This window comes from Ictidomys tridecemlineatus, chromosome 4, assembly GCF_052094955.1.
Source record: "Ictidomys tridecemlineatus isolate mIctTri1 chromosome 4, mIctTri1.hap1, whole genome shotgun sequence".
In the NCBI taxonomy this organism is placed as follows: Eukaryota; Metazoa; Chordata; class Mammalia; order Rodentia; family Sciuridae; genus Ictidomys; species Ictidomys tridecemlineatus.
Window position 1 is genome coordinate 93,913,477 of NC_135480.1, and position 17,139 is coordinate 93,930,615.

Consider the following 17,139-nt stretch of genomic DNA (forward strand, 5'->3'; position numbering starts at 1 on the left):
ACAACCCTTGGGCCATAAGCACAGTCCACTGTGAGGACAGTGAAAAGCAATGACAGAAGCTAACATAGGTCACCTTCAGCTTGGCTCAATCACCAACCAGATAAAAAGCAGCGACAAAGAAACACATGGACTTCAGGGTAAGCAGTCCTGAGCACACCCACTGGGGCCTGCCAGTTCCTCTTCCAGGCACCCTGCCACCCAGCCACAGCAGGGGTGAAGGAAGGAATCCTCTAGGTGAGAAGCTCTGCTGGCTGCTGTCTTCTGTATTTTGAGCCTGGGGAAGTGTTTGCAAATATCACTCAGGTTTCTTTCTCTGCCACCCCTCAGCTGGTCATTTCTGCACTTCATTTCTTCTAGTCATCTGTCACACTGAAGGGGCCAGGGCAGCAGGCCACAGTCCATAGTGCAGCCTGGCCTGGTCCACCATGACTGTATTCACCTGCAGGTGCAATGTAGATGGAGCCAAGGCAAGACCTGTGCATAGGTGAAACTGTTCTCTGGACAGTGGTGCTCAGGGCTCCCAACCACACTGCTATTGGTGTTTAGGGCTGGGTAATTCTTTATGATGGGAGACTATCCTTGCATTGTAGGATGTTTCCCAACATCCCTGGATTTGACCAGCTAGATGCCAGAATCACACCATCCTAACAATCAAAAATGTCCTCCAGTCTTGTCTCCTGGGGGAGGGGGTGGGTCTCCGGGTGTACAGAAAGCACATGCTGTAGAATAATGGAGAGGGACCAGAGTGCATGGGTGTCTAAGAGCAGAAGTACAAGAAGGACAATCTGGCACTCCCAAACTCAAGGATAAGTCAGTTTGAGCACTGTAGCAGAGTCACAAATTCTCACTGCTAAGGTTTGCATATGGTTTGAGTTTGTCCCCCCAATGTTGGTTGTGCTAAGGCTTGATTTGACCGTGTTGAGGTGGTGTCACTTTAAAAGGTTGGGTCTAGTGGAAAGTGGTTAAGTCATGAGGACACCATCTAAGGAAAGTAGTGATGTAGCTCTCACAAGAGTAGGTTACTCCCTTTTGGTTTCTCTGTCAGGGTCCCAGCTGGGGGACCCTGATGAGGAAGCTGGAGCCATGATGTTTGAACCCTCCAGCCACCACAAGCATAAGCTAAATAAACCTCTTTACTTTTATGACGTACCCAGGTCAGTTAGCCTGCTAACACTACATGAAATGGACTCAGACACTCATGGAATATTCCCCATGTTTCCCAACTGCCTTAAAGCTAGGAGGAATTGTGTGACTAGTTCTAACCTTGAAATATGAGCTGAAACGACAGTGCCACTGTGGAGCCAAGGGAGGGGGTGAGCATGAAGTCTCTCAGGAAATGCGGGGCAAGATTTCCCCCAAACTAACGAGAGCAAAGAAAGGGCCTCAGGTGGGCGGGCCAGCATCAGCCTGGGCATGCAGCCTCACCTCTGATTGTCAGAAAGGGAGACAGGGAAGAAAGGCATTTCCCATGGGGGCTGGAGCCCAGGTGCAGACACAGGGTGGCCTCACTGGGGCACACTGGGCTGGGAAGTTGGGAGGACTAGCTGGGTCGCCACCGTCCAGTCTGATGTCAAAGACCAGAGAAAGGTGTGATGTGGTCTGCCAAAGGCAGATTGGGTGACAGCAAATTTTAGGAATTCTTAAGTTAGTTGAGTAAAAGAAGCAGAACAGAAGAGTACATGCTGAACAACTTGATTACTTATATAAAGTACAAACCAGATGAAACACACCTACCCCATTAGGATTCAGACTGGTGCTGACTCTTGGAGCGGAGCCCAGGACCTGAGAGAGAGCACGGGGGGGGGGGGGGGGGGGGGACAGTTGGGGGCTGGCTGCTCTGATTGTCTTTTGCTGATTTCACAGATGAACGTACAACTTATTAGGATTTCTCATGCTGTTCCCTGGTCTACAAATGTTTGTCTTTTACATTTCTAAGAAAAATTTATACAATTCTCTGGCTCCATCTTTATTAAAAAATCCAGTTAAATGTTTATTTGTGCCTTGTGTTCTGAAGGGTTTTATCAAAGGAGAGCTTCATGTGCCTTTTGGATTCTCTTTATAAAATCACCATTTCAAGACTGACATACAGCTGGCATTGATTTATCTTGTGTTCTTCTTAGAACCAAAATGACTATAATCCATAACCATTTCTTTCTCCCCAAGGCTGTGAGCTAGAAAAGGATATTGATTTGTAAGAGTTACTCATTCCGACCAAGGAATGTTTGCCAGCCCCAGTTTAGCAAAGGCCATCCAGCTGACTCATCCAGCCTTGAGAACATTTGGTGCTTCTGGAGTTTGAGGGGAACAAGAAATAAAACTCCTTCCCTCAGCCAAATGCTCCTGGATTATAAGTGGAGTGCCCAATAGAGTAGCCTCAGTTTTACCTGGGAACTTGCTAGAAATGCAGTTTTTTTTTTTTAAGTTGTAGACGGACACAGTACCTTTCTTTTATTTATATGTGGTGCTGATGATCGAACCCATTGCCTTACATGTGCTAGGCAAGTGCTCTACCCCTGAGCTACAGCCCCAGCCCCTAGAAATGCAGATTCTAGAGCCCCATCCCTGACCTGCTCAATCAGAATCTTTGGGCACAGAGCCCAACCATCTGTTTTTTTTTTTTTTTCTTTCTTTCTTTCTTTAACAAATCTTCCATGTGATTCGAATGCACATGAAAGTGAGAACCACTGTGCCAGGTCAACTGAGAAATGGAGCAAAAGAGTTTAGTAAGTGAAGGCTATCCCCTTGAGCATTGCTAAAACTCTCACTGGAAAATGTGGGCTTTGTAGCAACTGGGCTTCTTCCCTAATACTGACCCTGTGGGAGTCTGGCCTGCCTCTGTATGACAATGGCATGGAGGAGCTGTGGGCTTCCTGCAGGCAGCTGGCTTCCAAAAGGAAAATTCAAGAGAAGGAAAGTGCTGCACAGGCTCCTCTTCAAATTCACCAAAATCCCATCTCCCTGGAAAGGGAAGAGTGAACCACCAGGGCAGGGCTGTTGTGCTGGTAAGTGTCAGACCTACACTGGAGGGAAACTGGCTGGAGAATATGTTCCTTAAGGGCAAATGTGGACAATTTGGGATTTAAGTGAATAGCTTTCCTCCCCTTTGGTTGTGATATGGATCAGCTTTGCTCATAGACAATTGGAGACAGTTTGACAAGGACATAAGCCTAGCAGTTATAAGGGCCATGGATGCTCTGCATGGCCCCACCTGGTCTGGTGGCTCTGGTGGTTTGTGAGTGAAGAAAGTGGCTTCTGTTCTGAGGCTTCAGCTTTCCACCTGTCTGTCCCAATGACGAGCAGAGACTGAAGTCCTTCTGTCCTGTGCAGAAGCGACACACAAAGACAGCCAGCCAGCAGGATGTGAAAAGTGAGAGCTGAGTATGTCCTCTTTCCTTGGAAGAGGTTCAACCTGCTACTTGTCATTATTTTGACAATTCATTTTTAAGTATCTGAACATGAGCAGTCTTTTTATCACTCCCTTCTGCTTCTCATTGCCCATTCTTGCTATCTCATGACTTGCTCTTTAGCATTAAAAATAGGCTACCCTTCCCAAAGGAGCACTTCATGAATAGAAGTAAATTTAGATGTAGAAATCAGTCCAAACATATCATTTTACAGTAGAGGAATCAGAGGCCCAAGAATTGGGGTGACTGAGCCAAGTTCCAGCCACTCATTAGTAACAGAGCCCAAAACCCACACCCAGCTTTAACACCCACAGGCTGAGAATCCTCAATCTTCTGCCACTGTGGATTATTCAGCATTACCTCTAATTAGGCTTATCTCTTATGACACTATAACCAGAAGCCAAGGATATGTTTCCCCTTCTCTTTCCTAATAATTTCTTCTTGTATCACTAGTCCCAGCCAGAAAAAGCTATGCATAGAAAGGGTTTTCAAAAGTGGCCTCCTATGGGACTCTGCTGTGGAAGGCAGACTTTATCCTTTGACCCAGCGGCTCAGGTTCTCTGAAGAACTTATTAACAGGTGGAAGTAAGAACAGAGGTGACAGCAGAGACTGTCTGCTCAATGGCTCCGAGGGCTCAACCAGATGATTTCCTTAAGTCTCTTCCAGTGTGTGGGTGTGTATTTAATACACAAAAAGTACTCTTTCAAGTGCTGCAAACCCTTGCTGAAGGACTTTCCAGCTTTCAGCTACATTGCATTTCCTGCCTCATGACTGAATAATTTTATGCCAAATTTGCTTGTGATTAAGGAAAGGTCTGGTAAGAAACCACAACAGAGTATGTGATTGTGGTCTTAAGTCATACAAATGATGATAACCAGAGATTTCAAATGAATTGTGAGAGACCAGTTAGAATAAATATTCCTTGACTTTAGACAAACAGTATTACATCTGCCAAATAAAGCATTATCTGCTTACGTGTCCCCTGTAGGAGGAGATTGTCTTTAAAACAACCAGACTTAGTACCCTTGAAAACCTTTAGTGACAGATGGAAAATTCTGTTTCATGTTGTCATATTTGTGTGGGTTTTCTGAAAATCTTTAGACCTCTGTGCCCTGCAAGTACCTGCAGCAGAAAACATTCTTAAAGAACATGAGTGACTATCAAAATAGCTGACTCATATGGCAAACTCTCACCCAATCCTCTAAGCTTCAGTCCTCGGGCATTCAAACCTGAAATGCCAGGATCAGTGCCATCTCTTGAATTAATAATGCCACTTCATGTCCCAGGCCTTCCACTGTAGTCTCCTTAACCCTTTCTCCAAACACTGCCCAACTCCAGACTAACACTGTGAAATCAGAAGAGATCAGAACCTAAGATGGGGCAGGCAGGCCCCACTGATCAGGAAGCCAATTCCTTGAGAGTATAATTGTCACTGCCTACCACCAGGATGCAGAGTCGAGTGGAAAGTAAGATGCACACTGATATTAGACTGTATTTATTGCTACATTTATATACAATTATACAAACAGCCCAGACAGGAAAGGGTGTGTTGCATCAATTTCTTCAGATTCCACACAAGTGCACATGGAAACAGAGCTGTGCACCACTGAGTTAACTCTCAGATCAAAGCCAAAAAGTCACATTTTTTTTAAGTGGAAAATTCTTCCCATAGATTCCTCCTTACAAGCTGATCATGCAGAAACAGTGGGTTCTCAGAAGCTGATGCCTGAAGGCGTTTGGGGGACAGTGCCTTGAAGACGGGTGCCATGGATGCTGGCTTGGGACTGCAGGGTGCAAGGCAGAAGTCCCAAGTCCTGGCTCATTTCCTCAGGTCTGTCCCTAGGAAAGGCAATCGAGACAGGTTTGGAAAGAGCAAGAAAGGGAAAACCAACAGCAACAGAGATGAGGAGAAGAACCATCAGCAAGAATCCTGGTTGAGGGAATACTGGTCCATCGAGTTCCAGCTGAGATTCAGACTTTGGGGAATGCACACATTCAGAACAACAGGGCTGTCTTGGCATGTCCTTATCCTAACGCTTGCCATGTGTGAGCGGCCGGGGACCTGCATGAAGACACAGAAAGTCGACAGCAAAGTCACTAAGAAGAAAACTCAGTCATTACCAGAATGGGACTGCAAAATCGTGATCCTGAATGCCTTCTCCATGTTCTGTCAGTTCACATTAGGCCCCAGGGGTGTTGGTCAGTGAGCTATGAAGGGGTATGGAATGACCACAGGCTGCAACAGAATAGGGGTGGCTCCACCCAGCAAGGATGACTTTTGTGCTCAAAAAGAGTCTAGCATCGTAGACTTGGCATTGTTTCAGAATTAGAGGCAGGTGTAAGGTTGTAGCATAAACATGTTCACATCACAGCCACAAACCTTTGTGACATGAATCCTGAGAGAAGTAGTTGAGCAGCCTGTGGGCATGTGTGCCCAAGAATGAGCTTACCCTTTTATATCAGCTCCCCATCTTGCCTCAGGCTACTTCACATTTCAAGAATCCAGGAGAAAGGACACACAGGTCAGGTCTACCTGGCCTTGTAAACTAAAATCAGCCTAAAGCCTCTGAAAAAAGACAGGCCTGGAGGTTGAGAGCCAGAAGTCTGTGGTCTGAATATACCGGCTGTGCCAGCCTCAGGGCTGATTAATAATTTGGATACCATCTGGTCCTGGACCTTAGGGGGTGCTATCCTGAAGAGACCAGTCAGCTCTATCTTGTCTGTGGCTCTAGATGTCACCTCTAATTCCTCACCACCATCATCCCACAAGTCCCCTCAGGATGACAGCGCTGTGGGAAAGGCCTAAGGGTGGCAAGAGGACTAGAAGAACACTCAGAAGTCCCTTTCTTTTTCTTGGGTCAGTAACATTATAATCAACCATGGAGGAGCCCGGTAACCCTTCCAAGGCTGACAACTACATAACATTTCAGGCTGAAGGATGTGACAATTGCTAACTCCCTCGCTCTCTTCATAAATTCATCTCTGTATAATTCGAAATCTGTCATTTGAGCTTGATTTTCCTGGTGAGTCATGCAGAAATTGTCTTTTCCTGCTGATGATGACACTAGCTCAGAATCAGACTCCCTCAAAGGATTGACTCTAAAAAGGAAAAACATAACGGATGAAAGTCAATGAGGGAAGATTACAAAACATTAGGTGAATTTTAATTTGGGGAATTTTTCTAATCAAACAAAATGGAAAAAAATGGAGTGTGTTACATAAATGAAAATTCCTCATTGAAATAAAGATTTAAAGATTAGTAGCTAATTTGTTCATAGCAATCTATGAAACATTAAGAATGTGTGTTAGGGCTGGGGTTGTGGCTCAGTGGTAGAGCGCTCAGCTCACTTTGCACATGTGAAGTGCTGGGTTTGATCCTCAGCATTTATAAAGATAAATAAATAGAATAAAAAGTTATAAATAAATAAATAAAGGTATTGTGTCCATCTACAACTAAAAAAAAATTTTAAATGTCTTTTAACTAAGGATTTTAGTTCAAATACTACCTGAATTATAAATTCACAATCACCTACACCCCTTTCAAAATGAGTGACAGCAAATGATGATGGATGTGTCACAGCCCTTTGAGTGGATTTTAAAACAGTGCTGGTGGTGCCAAGAGATGCCAAAGATTCTAACATGACCTTCACTTCATTTCAGAGCAATCCAAAATTCAAGGCCAAAGAAGTAAATCATTTCTAAAAATTCCCCATCTTATTTGAACACATATAACCGTTTTTCCCTGTCACATGAAAAACATCTAAAAAATAGTATTGTCGGAATGGACACTTATTCCAAATCTTGAAGTATTATTGCAAATATATTACATTTAGCTAGAGTGACCCAGTGTCCTGGCAGGTCTACTGGGAGGGTGGGCTAGCCCTGGCAACAGCTACCAGTTGTACTTACCTGGTCAGGGAGCCTTCGTCCTATTACATCTGCTTTATACTGCTTTGGCAAGATCGCATCTGGAACAAGGCATACAACTTGGGTCCCCACCTTTCAAAAGAGACATCAAAAAGTTAGAAAGCATTTGGAACAAGAACACAGAAGAAAATAAAATGGGGGAGGGGTGGGTAGTGGATTGCCTATTCCATAGTTTGGAATGCCAGGAACACCTCTGAGTATCATGGAGCCACTGGGTAACTAAATTGCCAGACTAAACTCTTTCCTAATCTTTAGCTTCTTTTTAAAAAAATAAATAAATAAATTCACATTTGAAACTACACTATTAGAATATAGAAATAAGAGTAACTAAATTGCCCCTCAAAATAGGTGCTAGAATATCCCTAAGAGTTGTAGCAACTGTCACAATCAGCTTCACAAGATGAACAGGTCTCAAAGCCATAAATATCAGAACTTCAGGGTATTGTGCTTTAGTAGATTTTATATATTATTGATGAAGGCACTGCTGGAATTTCCTTCAGGTAACAACTAGGCTTATAGAAGAAAGTACTTTATGGTGCCTACTTTGAAATTAGTAGTTGCTATCTTTGAATATATACACTATCTGCCTGCCACAGGACTGGGGTGGGTTAAGACAAACAAAATGACCTCCCAGGTAGCCACATTGGCATCCCAGGGGCCACAGAGAGCAATTTGAGCCCCACTTTCTCCACTCTGTCTTCCTTAGTTGATTCATCTGCCGCTCTCAGATGCAGCCCAACCAGAAAACAAAAGTAAGACTAAGGCAACAAAGAAGCTGCTGGACTGGCCAACTGGTTTGTCAGTTCCTGGACGGGGAGAATCATGCTTACAGTGTTTTCCATACTAGTAGATAAACAATCAGAAGTCAGTTAGTCAGTCTCTGTCTTCTGCATAGATTATGTACCAAAAGCACGTCTGGGCTGGCTTGTTTTCCTCTGAAAACTGTCACAGATCATGGCTCTGTTTCCAAGTAGTTTAACCTATAATGAAAAACTGAGTCTGCATAGTAAAATACTTTAGAAACCTCAAATTTGTGAAAGCTGGTAATAAAGGAACAAAGATACAATGAAACTTATTAATAGTTTTATAACTTTAATTGAATACTTGAGCTTGATGTTCAACTGGGTAGAATTAATTAGAAGATGATTAAGTAGTATTTGACATTTAAGAACATTTTAAAGGGAAGTATTTTCAAGGATTTGGGAAATTAGCAGAGTGGACCCTTTATTCTACATCAACCTATACAGTTGTATTTTTTCTTTAGTTGCTGGTTCTACTCTCACCATGATTAACCACTGCTGAAGTAGATTTAGATTCATAAAGGGACAAATTGTGAGAGAAAGAGCAAAGAACAGAAAAGAGAAGTGATTTTCATGAATATACTGAGAAAACGAAGAAGAGTAAGATAAAGGAGGATGAGGGAGCACAGTGGATAAAAGGCACAGAAAGAAAACAAAATTAAAGGAGTTAGCAGTGATAACAGGAAGCTGCATGTATACATTTCCCTGAGAAAAACAAGGTCGACAGAAATCAGAAATTTCCAAAGATTGCCACCAGGTGGTGCTATGAGATTAAGCTACTCAACAGCAACAACTGATGGGGATTGAGGTGGGGAGACATAGACACCAGAGGGCAATATATTCCCAGTACCCAGGGCTCATTTGTGGAGTGCTGCGCATGGTTGTATCAAGTTATTCCAGGAACATAAACTTGGCTTAACATTAGAAAATATATCCAGATCAGGATGTTAACAAAATTTTTAAAGCACCCAGTTATCTCAATATACATAGCAATTACATTTAATAAGTTTTAAAACCTCCCTTAATAACTAAAAAAAACAAAACTCTTAGAAAAATAAGTATATACTTATAAAAGAACGTTTCATTAATCTGATAAGGGTCATGTGCCAAAAACCTAGAACAAACATAATTAGTAGCATAATGTTAGAAGCATTCCTGTTAAGTCAGAAGTGAGACAGCACCTGTGTTCAACATTAGACTGGAAGTTCCAGCCAGTCAACTCAATAAGAAAAAGAATGAAAAGCTTAAGTAAGGGAAGAAAGATTGAAAACTCATTATTGCAGAAGATGACTGGGTGAAAAGCCCAAGATAACTTATAAGTTATTAGAAAAGAAATTAGAATTTAAGCCAAGGATAGTGGCACATGCCTATAATCCCAGCTACTCAGGAGACTGATGCAGGAGGATGGAAAATTTGAGGCCAGCTTCAGCAACTTAGCAAGACCCTCAAACTAGAAAATAAGGACTGAAATGTTGGCACATAGCTCAGTGGTAATCCTCTCCTGGGTTCAATCCCCAGAGTCTCCATCACCACCATCTCCAAAAATGGGCAAATTTTCTTAATTTAAGCTAAGCAAACAAAAAGAAATTGAATTTCTCTACATTAGTCACAAAATAGTTTTCAAATATAACTCCTAAAAAGATAGCAAAATAACAACTTAAAGGCATTAAGGAAGACATCAATAAATGGAGAGAGAGAACTATGATTAATATTGTACAGATATAATTTCTTCCCAACTAATCTGTTCATTTTCTATCAGAAGTCTCCAAATGTTTTCTCATACAATATAAACTAGGTCTAAAATTTATGTAGAACAAAGAGACAAAACCAGTTAGGAGCTTATCATCAAAATAAAGTGGACAAACTTCTATAGAGAGCTCAACCAGATACTAACCCCTTAAAATCTAAAAAAGCTAAAGCAGTAGTAGCTAAGACAGAAAGGTGTTGACCTCAGGCTGGACACATGCCTAGGGGTCACAGAACAGAGAAAAGGAGCCAAGTGGATGCAGCCCATAGGGAGAGGTCAGTGGTAAAAGCAGCCATCAGTATGTCAACCATACAATAAAGTTCTTCTGAGCTAAAGAGTTAGATGTAAAAATAACCAAACTTTTAGGAAAAAAGCCAAACACTTTTATATAAAAATATAGGAGAATGTCTTTATGATCTCCAGAGGAAGAGGAATGTCTTAAAGACACATTGGGGGTTAATCCCCATAAATATATGGAGACAGATTTATAAATTAAGCTAAAAGAAAATTTAAATTTTTCATCCATCAAAAAATCATAAGTGGTGCACACCTGTAATCCCAGCAGCTCAGGCAGATAAGGCAGGAGGATTCAAAGCCAACCTCAGCAACTCAGTGAGTACCTAAGAAACTTAGACCCTGTCTTAAAATGAAAAAAAAGCGGGGGGGCTGGGATGTGCCCCTGGATTCAATCCCTGATATGGTTAAAAAAAATCATTAAAAAAATCAAAAAGACAAGACATGGAAGGAGACATCTATAAAACACTTAAATGTCAAAAGATTAGTAACCAGAATAGGAAGAAATTCTCTAAACTGATCAAATAGAGGTAAACAAGCAGTAGAAATATGGTATTTGCTACTAGAAATCAGGCAAAAAAACAAAAGTCATTCCAAAGACAATGAAAGTCTCATAAATATAAGAAAAGTTTTCAACTACATCATCAATCAGGAAAATGCAAGTTAGAAGCACAATAAGATACTATGTTAAACCTATCAAATTGGCAGAAATTAAAAAGTGTAGCAATATCAAGCATGGTAAAGGTGTGGGTAAATCCTTATTTTGGGAAATAATTGGATAGTTATTTAGTAAAGATGGAGAAGGGCATAGTCTACTTGACAATTCCCCTCCCTTGGGCTCTGCCATAGAAATAGTATTGCTCATATGCAGGAGTAGATATGAATAAAAGTCAATAGTAGTTATGATCTTATTGTTTATAAATTTCTTTAAAATACTGAAAACAGGTGGAGCATGGTGGTACATGCATGTGAAATCTCAGCCCCTCAGAGTCTGAGGCAGGAGGATCAAAACTTCAAAGCCAACCGCAGCAACTTAGCAAGGCCCCAAGTAACTTAGCAAGACCTTGTCTAAAAATAAAAAATAAAAATGGGCTGGAGAAGTGGCTTAGTGGTTAAGGGCCCCTGGGTCCAATACCTGGCAGCAAAAAAAAAAAAAAAAAAAAAAATTAAAAATTAAAAAATCCACATCTATTAGGGGAATGGATAAATTTTAGTACATTCATAAGTAAATGTACAGCAGTGAAAATGAATTAACCACAGCTACAGACATCAAAATACGTGTATGTGTGTAATGAAGTTGTTAGGTTCATGTGTGTGCAAGACTGGAAATTATATTGCTTGTGAATACAAATACAGTAAAAAGCAAAGGATGACATAATCAAGAACACCAAAGCTACTGGCAATGAACTATTTTTAAAACTGATACATTGGTATCTCTTTTGTATATATAGTATATCCTTTCTATTTCTCCTAGGCACATTTCTTTCCCTAACACTATTGTAAACCAATCTTTTTTTTTAAATTAAATTGTTTAAAACAAACAAACAAATGATGGGAAAATACTTAATAGGTGGAGCAGTTATGAATTTGGTTCCAATGAGCTTTGGTCTTTGAACCATTCGAATTTCAAGTCTCACACCATCTTTGTAGAAAAGTCCATAGTCACTGTAGGACACTGATTAAAAGGAGTAGCTGTGTCATCTCGCGGCAGGGGGTGCTCGAATCTCTCTAAATCATGACTCTCAAAGTGTGGTCCCAAGATGGCAGCATGGCTTCACCTGTCAGAAATGCTCAATTGTGCCCCCCCACCAACACTTCCTGAATGAGAAATTTATCCTGCAGTCTGTGTTTAAAAAGCCCTCCAATGTGCAACCACTCTGAAAAGCAGTACAGAGATTCCTAAGAAAACTTGGAATGGAACTACCATTGACCCAGCTATCTCCCTGCCTGATTTATACCCAAAGAACTTAAAATCAACATACTATAGTAACACAGCCATATCAATGTTTATAACAGCTCAATTCACAATAGCTATACTGTGGAACCAACCTAAGTGTCCTTCAACAGATGAGTGAATAAGAAACTGTGATATTCAACAGTAACTATTGACTGTATGGAATATTACTCAGCCTTAATGAAGAATGAAATTATGGCATTTGCCAGTAAATGGATGGAACTGGAGAATATTATGCTAAGTGAAAGAAGCCAATCCCAAAGAACCAAATGCTGAATATTTTTTTCTGATATGTGGATGCTAATTCACAGTAAGAGGCAGGGAAGAATAGAGATGTATTGGACTAGACAGAGGGGAGTGAAGGGAGGGAGGGGGAAATGGGGATAAGAAGGATAGGAGAATAAATTGGATGTTATTACCCTATGTGTGTATATGATTACACATCATGTACAACCAGATGAATGAGGAGTTATATTCCATTTACATATGATGTGTCAAAATGTATTCTACTGTCATATGTAACAAATTAGAACAAATTAAAAAATAACAAAGCCCTCTAACTAATTGTGATGCACTGCACGTTAGTTTAAATTTCTGCTGAAATTTTTTTCAAAGTGTAAGAAAAATCCCCTCATTGCAAGAAAATAAGACCCTACTATGATCACATCAAACCTCTAAATAGCTGAGAAAACCATGCCACTGCCCTAGGAGGAACAAGACTGCTTCTTTAATCCTTGAATTTAGGGGTCAGCAAACTGTCTTATCGACCACATCTGGCTTCCCACCTGTTTGGGTACTGACAATGATTTAAGAATATTTTTTACTCCCCCCCCCAAATCAAGACTTTCATGACAATGAAATCATGTGAAATTCAGATGTAAGTGTCTGCAGATGAAGCTGCATTGGAGCACTGGCCTGCTCACCTGTTCACACAGCCTGTAGCTGCCGTTATGCTGTAGCTGCAGTTACGAAGCTGAGGCAGAAACGATTTGGTACCAAGTAAAAAATACTTAGTATTGGACCTTTCATAAGTAGTTTGCTAATCCTTCTCTACTTTGATAACAAAGAATCAACCAATCTAGAAAAGCAAAATATAGGCAACTATGGTGACTTTCCTCTTAAAAATGTTAATTTTAATTCCACAGGCAAAAATGCATTTTCCTGACTGGAATCCTGGCTGAAAGTGCGGCACGCCAACCTCATCTCTTGGCTCCCTTTCTTGTGCTTCAACTTGCCAGACAAGAGCCTTCTTCCCTCTCATCTACAACCTCTTGAATTTCCTCCAGACTCAGTTGACTTCGCGTCATTACTAATACATTTTCTCTGTGCCCCCAAAAGCCTACTTCTTTCCACAACCATCTTCACTTCTCTAGGTTTCTAAGGTCTCTTGAGCACAGATCCTTCTTTGGATTTGGGGGCATTTAACAGATAATAAAAAGAGGCTCTCTCTCCCCTGCAAGAATCAACCACACATTTCAACTTTGTATCTGAGCTGTGTCCCCCTGCCCTTGTGCAGTGCAGAGCCCCCGACTAGCCCCAGCCAATAAGAGCTGAATGAGACCCATGTTCCATCTGACAGGTCTGGTCTTGGGCTCACTGCTGCTCTCCATTCAATTTAAACTTAAGATATGACATATTCATCTTGGCCTCTAATTAATGGATACATTCACTTTGAGTTCTGCAGACACTGAAAGCTTGCAAAGAGCATGTAAACATGTCTCCTTTGGCTTTAAATTAGAAATGTGATTTGTTTTGTACACACATACACACATGCCTGGACATGCACTCTTCTACCTCAAAGAAAACCAGAATCCAATTGCAGACTCTGCCACCATGATTGTCTGTAGGCTGTTTACCTGAACTGTGAAATGAAAGGATACGCCTACCTTCAAGGACACCAGCAGACTTGTGACATCTTTGTGTGGATTAGGAAAAGGTGCTCCTTCTTCCAGGTACATGCAGCCCTGTCTGACTCTAGGGTACATGGCTGAAGAGTACTGGACCAACTAAGTTTGTACTTCTGTCCTTACACATCTGCACCATCTGTCCCAGGATCTTCTTTGAATTTACTTTTTCTTAGCTTAACTCTGGCAGCAATATCTGTCTCCTAGGGTCACACTACTCAGCAGACATCTGACCTAGATCCTAGAGATGTCTTACCAGGACTTAGGAAGCTCCTTGTGGTCTGGCCCCTTCCAAATTCGTCTTCTGCACTATTTTCCTCTGGGTTCACTTGCCTCTGGACATACTCCTTTCTTTTCCTTGAACAAGCCCAGCCCTGAAGGTCTTTGCTGATGCCATTCCCTCTGCCTGGAATACTTTACAACAGACTGTAAAGGTATCTAATGGGCCTCTTCTGGCAAGCAGATGTATCTGGTGAGGCTTGCAAAGCTTTTTTTAAATTTTTCAAAATAGTTGACATGTTAAATTTGGCAGATTTCACACAAAGTTATGTTTCAACTTAATATCTGTGAATGCTTTTCTTTGAAAGCTGTTTTCTGGCTTATCTTGGAAGGCCGGAGGGTATGGCAACACTGGGCCTTCCGCATCGTAAGAGCTAACAGCACGTCCCCTTGGACGGGGTCTGAGACTCCTGAGTAGAAAGTACTCCCAGCCCGGTGTACCTCGAGTTACCCCTCTGGCATTTGCATCTACCATCTTGTTTTAGATAGAGGAAGAAGAGGAGATAACCTTCTTTCCCTTCAGGTGACAACTTAGACATACACACTTCTATCTCGCAGAGGCTTTTCCTGACCTTCAATCCCTGATTTTCATCTTTACTTTTTCCCTACGTCTTATTTCCTGTTCATAGCATTAAATGGATATAAAAATCACTTTGATAAGATGGTTGAATAGGGCTGGGGATGTGGCTCAAGCGGTAGCACGCTCACCTGGCATGCATTCGGCCCGGATTCGATCCTCAGCACCACATACCAACAAAGATGTTGTGTCTGCCAAAAACTAAATAATAAATATTAAAAATTCTCTCTCTCTCTCTCTCTCTAAAAAAAAAAAAAGATGGTTGAATATTGGCAATTTCACAATTCGACTTAATACTACAATTTGCGACTTATTATTTTGTTTGCTGGTGTTTTGTGTCTTTCCTTCTGAAGGTCAGTTCATTAGGGCAAAGGCCTAGTCACTGTGATGTCCTGGATGACTAATACTCTGCACCTGGTAGGCGGCTCTAGGCACTAAAATGTTTAGATAAATAAATGGAAGGACCTCCCTTACCCCCTCACCCCCCAACCCCGCACCAAGGTTGGTTAGGGGCAGAGGACACCCAGAATTCATAGTAACCTCTCCTGAGATCTCTGAAAGTAGCCCAGATTATAAATTAACTTCCTAACCCACAGCTCCAGGCAATCATGCTATATTATTCAGTAGCACCTTATACACAGTGGTAGAGCTGGCTTTGGTCCTAAAACCTACCAGCCTCTGCCACCTGGAGTTGTGGGTTCTAGCACTGGAAGTTACTCCCAACTGTACATCCAACTGAGATGTTCCCTCAGCCTGACATCGAGGTTGAAGTGGGAATAACAACTTACCACTGCACTAACCTCTCCAGCCTTGCCCATGTTAGCAAGAGGCTGATTGATCCCTAGCTCTTTGTATCTCTTGTTTATTTGTTACAATTATTTCTCTTCTGTCTCCTCAGCTAGACTAAGGATGATGTTTTAACTTATCTATGAATCTCTAAAGCCTAACTTCAAACATATAATAAATCTTTAATCAAAGAAATTATTTGAATGTATTAAATCATTCAAATGTCATATGGAGCATATTTAACCTATAAGGTAAATAAGGAAACAGATTCATTTCATTAGGAATAATCCTGTGGACTTGGGCAGGGGTGCAGAATAAGACTTGTACCAAAGCATATCACTTTGGGCATCTGGAGCTGACAGAGGGCTCTGCTAGACAGCATTTTTCTGTTCTTTGGGGTATAAGAATTCGCGTATAGGTTTGGGGAAAACACATTTCAGGAGACACTGTACAGTGAAGTGATAACTGTTTTAATTCCAAGAAAAAAAATGTTCTTTCTAATGATTTTCTTGTTTCCCAAACCTGTGTGCATTTTAAATATCATGACAGCTTTTCCCATGGCTCTGGTGGTCACAGACTATTGAGCCTCTGGCCTGTCTTTGGTTTTCCCTGGAATGCCCTCTCGGCCCTGACAGTGCTGGTGCTCACCAAGGTTCTGGACTGAACTCACTGCTTCTTTACTTACTCTTTGGGGAACCCAATCTGACATTCCATCAGTATCCAAGCTCAATTATCCAAAAAGAAGTAACACAGGCCTCCTCCCCTCATGATCTTCTAGTGTTTTATGACACCACCTTCAGAACTCACACATTTTCAATACAAATTGGGCATTCTAGGACACTCCCGTCTTCTTGTGCCTTGATTTGGGTGCATACATAGTTCCTCATACCTGGACAGTTTTCCTGTCTTTAACCCCCTGATTAAGAAGAGTTCATCCTCAAAGACTTGTCTTAGGGATATTCTCTTCCAGGAAGTCTTCCTGGGGCCCTCAGCAAGTCTAGGTGCCCCCCCTCTGAGTGCCTAATCATGTAACTAACTGTTCATTTAACCAACAGTGAGCAGCTGTCTTTAACACACACTGTTCTAGGCACTGAGTATATATCACTGTCCCAGAGTACAGTGCCTGCCTCCTGGAGCTTACCTTCCCCCCACCCCAAGGAAACAGACAACAAACAATAACAGGGCAGGTACTCTGTAGTCAGATGGTGCATGTGGTAACAACAGAAAAGAAATGGGTAGGATATGAGGGAAGTCACCACATTAACTCAGATAGTAAGAGAAGGCCTCACTGAGGTAACATTCAGGCAAAATCCTGAAGGTGACAGAAGTTAGATTGACTGGTTTAAAGCATAACAAGAGTGTGACTTCTACTTAACAAAGAAGGGGAAATCAGCAGATGAGATCCAAGAGCTACAACAGGGGACCAAACTATATTGGACTATGAATGGTTATTAAGAAAGATATGC

At 41.6% G+C, this 17,139-nt stretch overlaps 1 protein-coding gene and 1 long non-coding RNA gene across 2 annotated transcripts in view; one reads left to right on the forward strand and one right to left on the reverse strand.

Moving 5' to 3' along the window:
- The first annotated feature begins 2,174 nt into the window (after positions 1–2,174).
- Positions 2,175–13,593, forward strand: LOC144377180 (uncharacterized). The gene is made up of 2 exons (XR_013437875.1): positions 2,175–3,002; positions 13,273–13,593. It is a non-coding gene; the product is annotated as an uncharacterized LOC144377180 (long non-coding RNA).
- The window catches only part of Rdx (radixin), an 84,391-nt gene continuing 72,136 nt past the window's right edge, over positions 4,885–17,139 (reverse strand). The window contains exons 15-16 of the mRNA XM_078046965.1: positions 7,315–7,404; positions 4,885–5,467 (exon numbers count right to left, since the gene is read on the reverse strand). Of these exons, the coding sequence (XP_077903091.1) occupies positions 7,338–7,404 (67 nt within the window). The 3' untranslated portion in view covers positions 4,885–5,467; positions 7,315–7,337. The remainder of the gene's footprint in view (positions 5,468–7,314; positions 7,405–17,139) is intronic.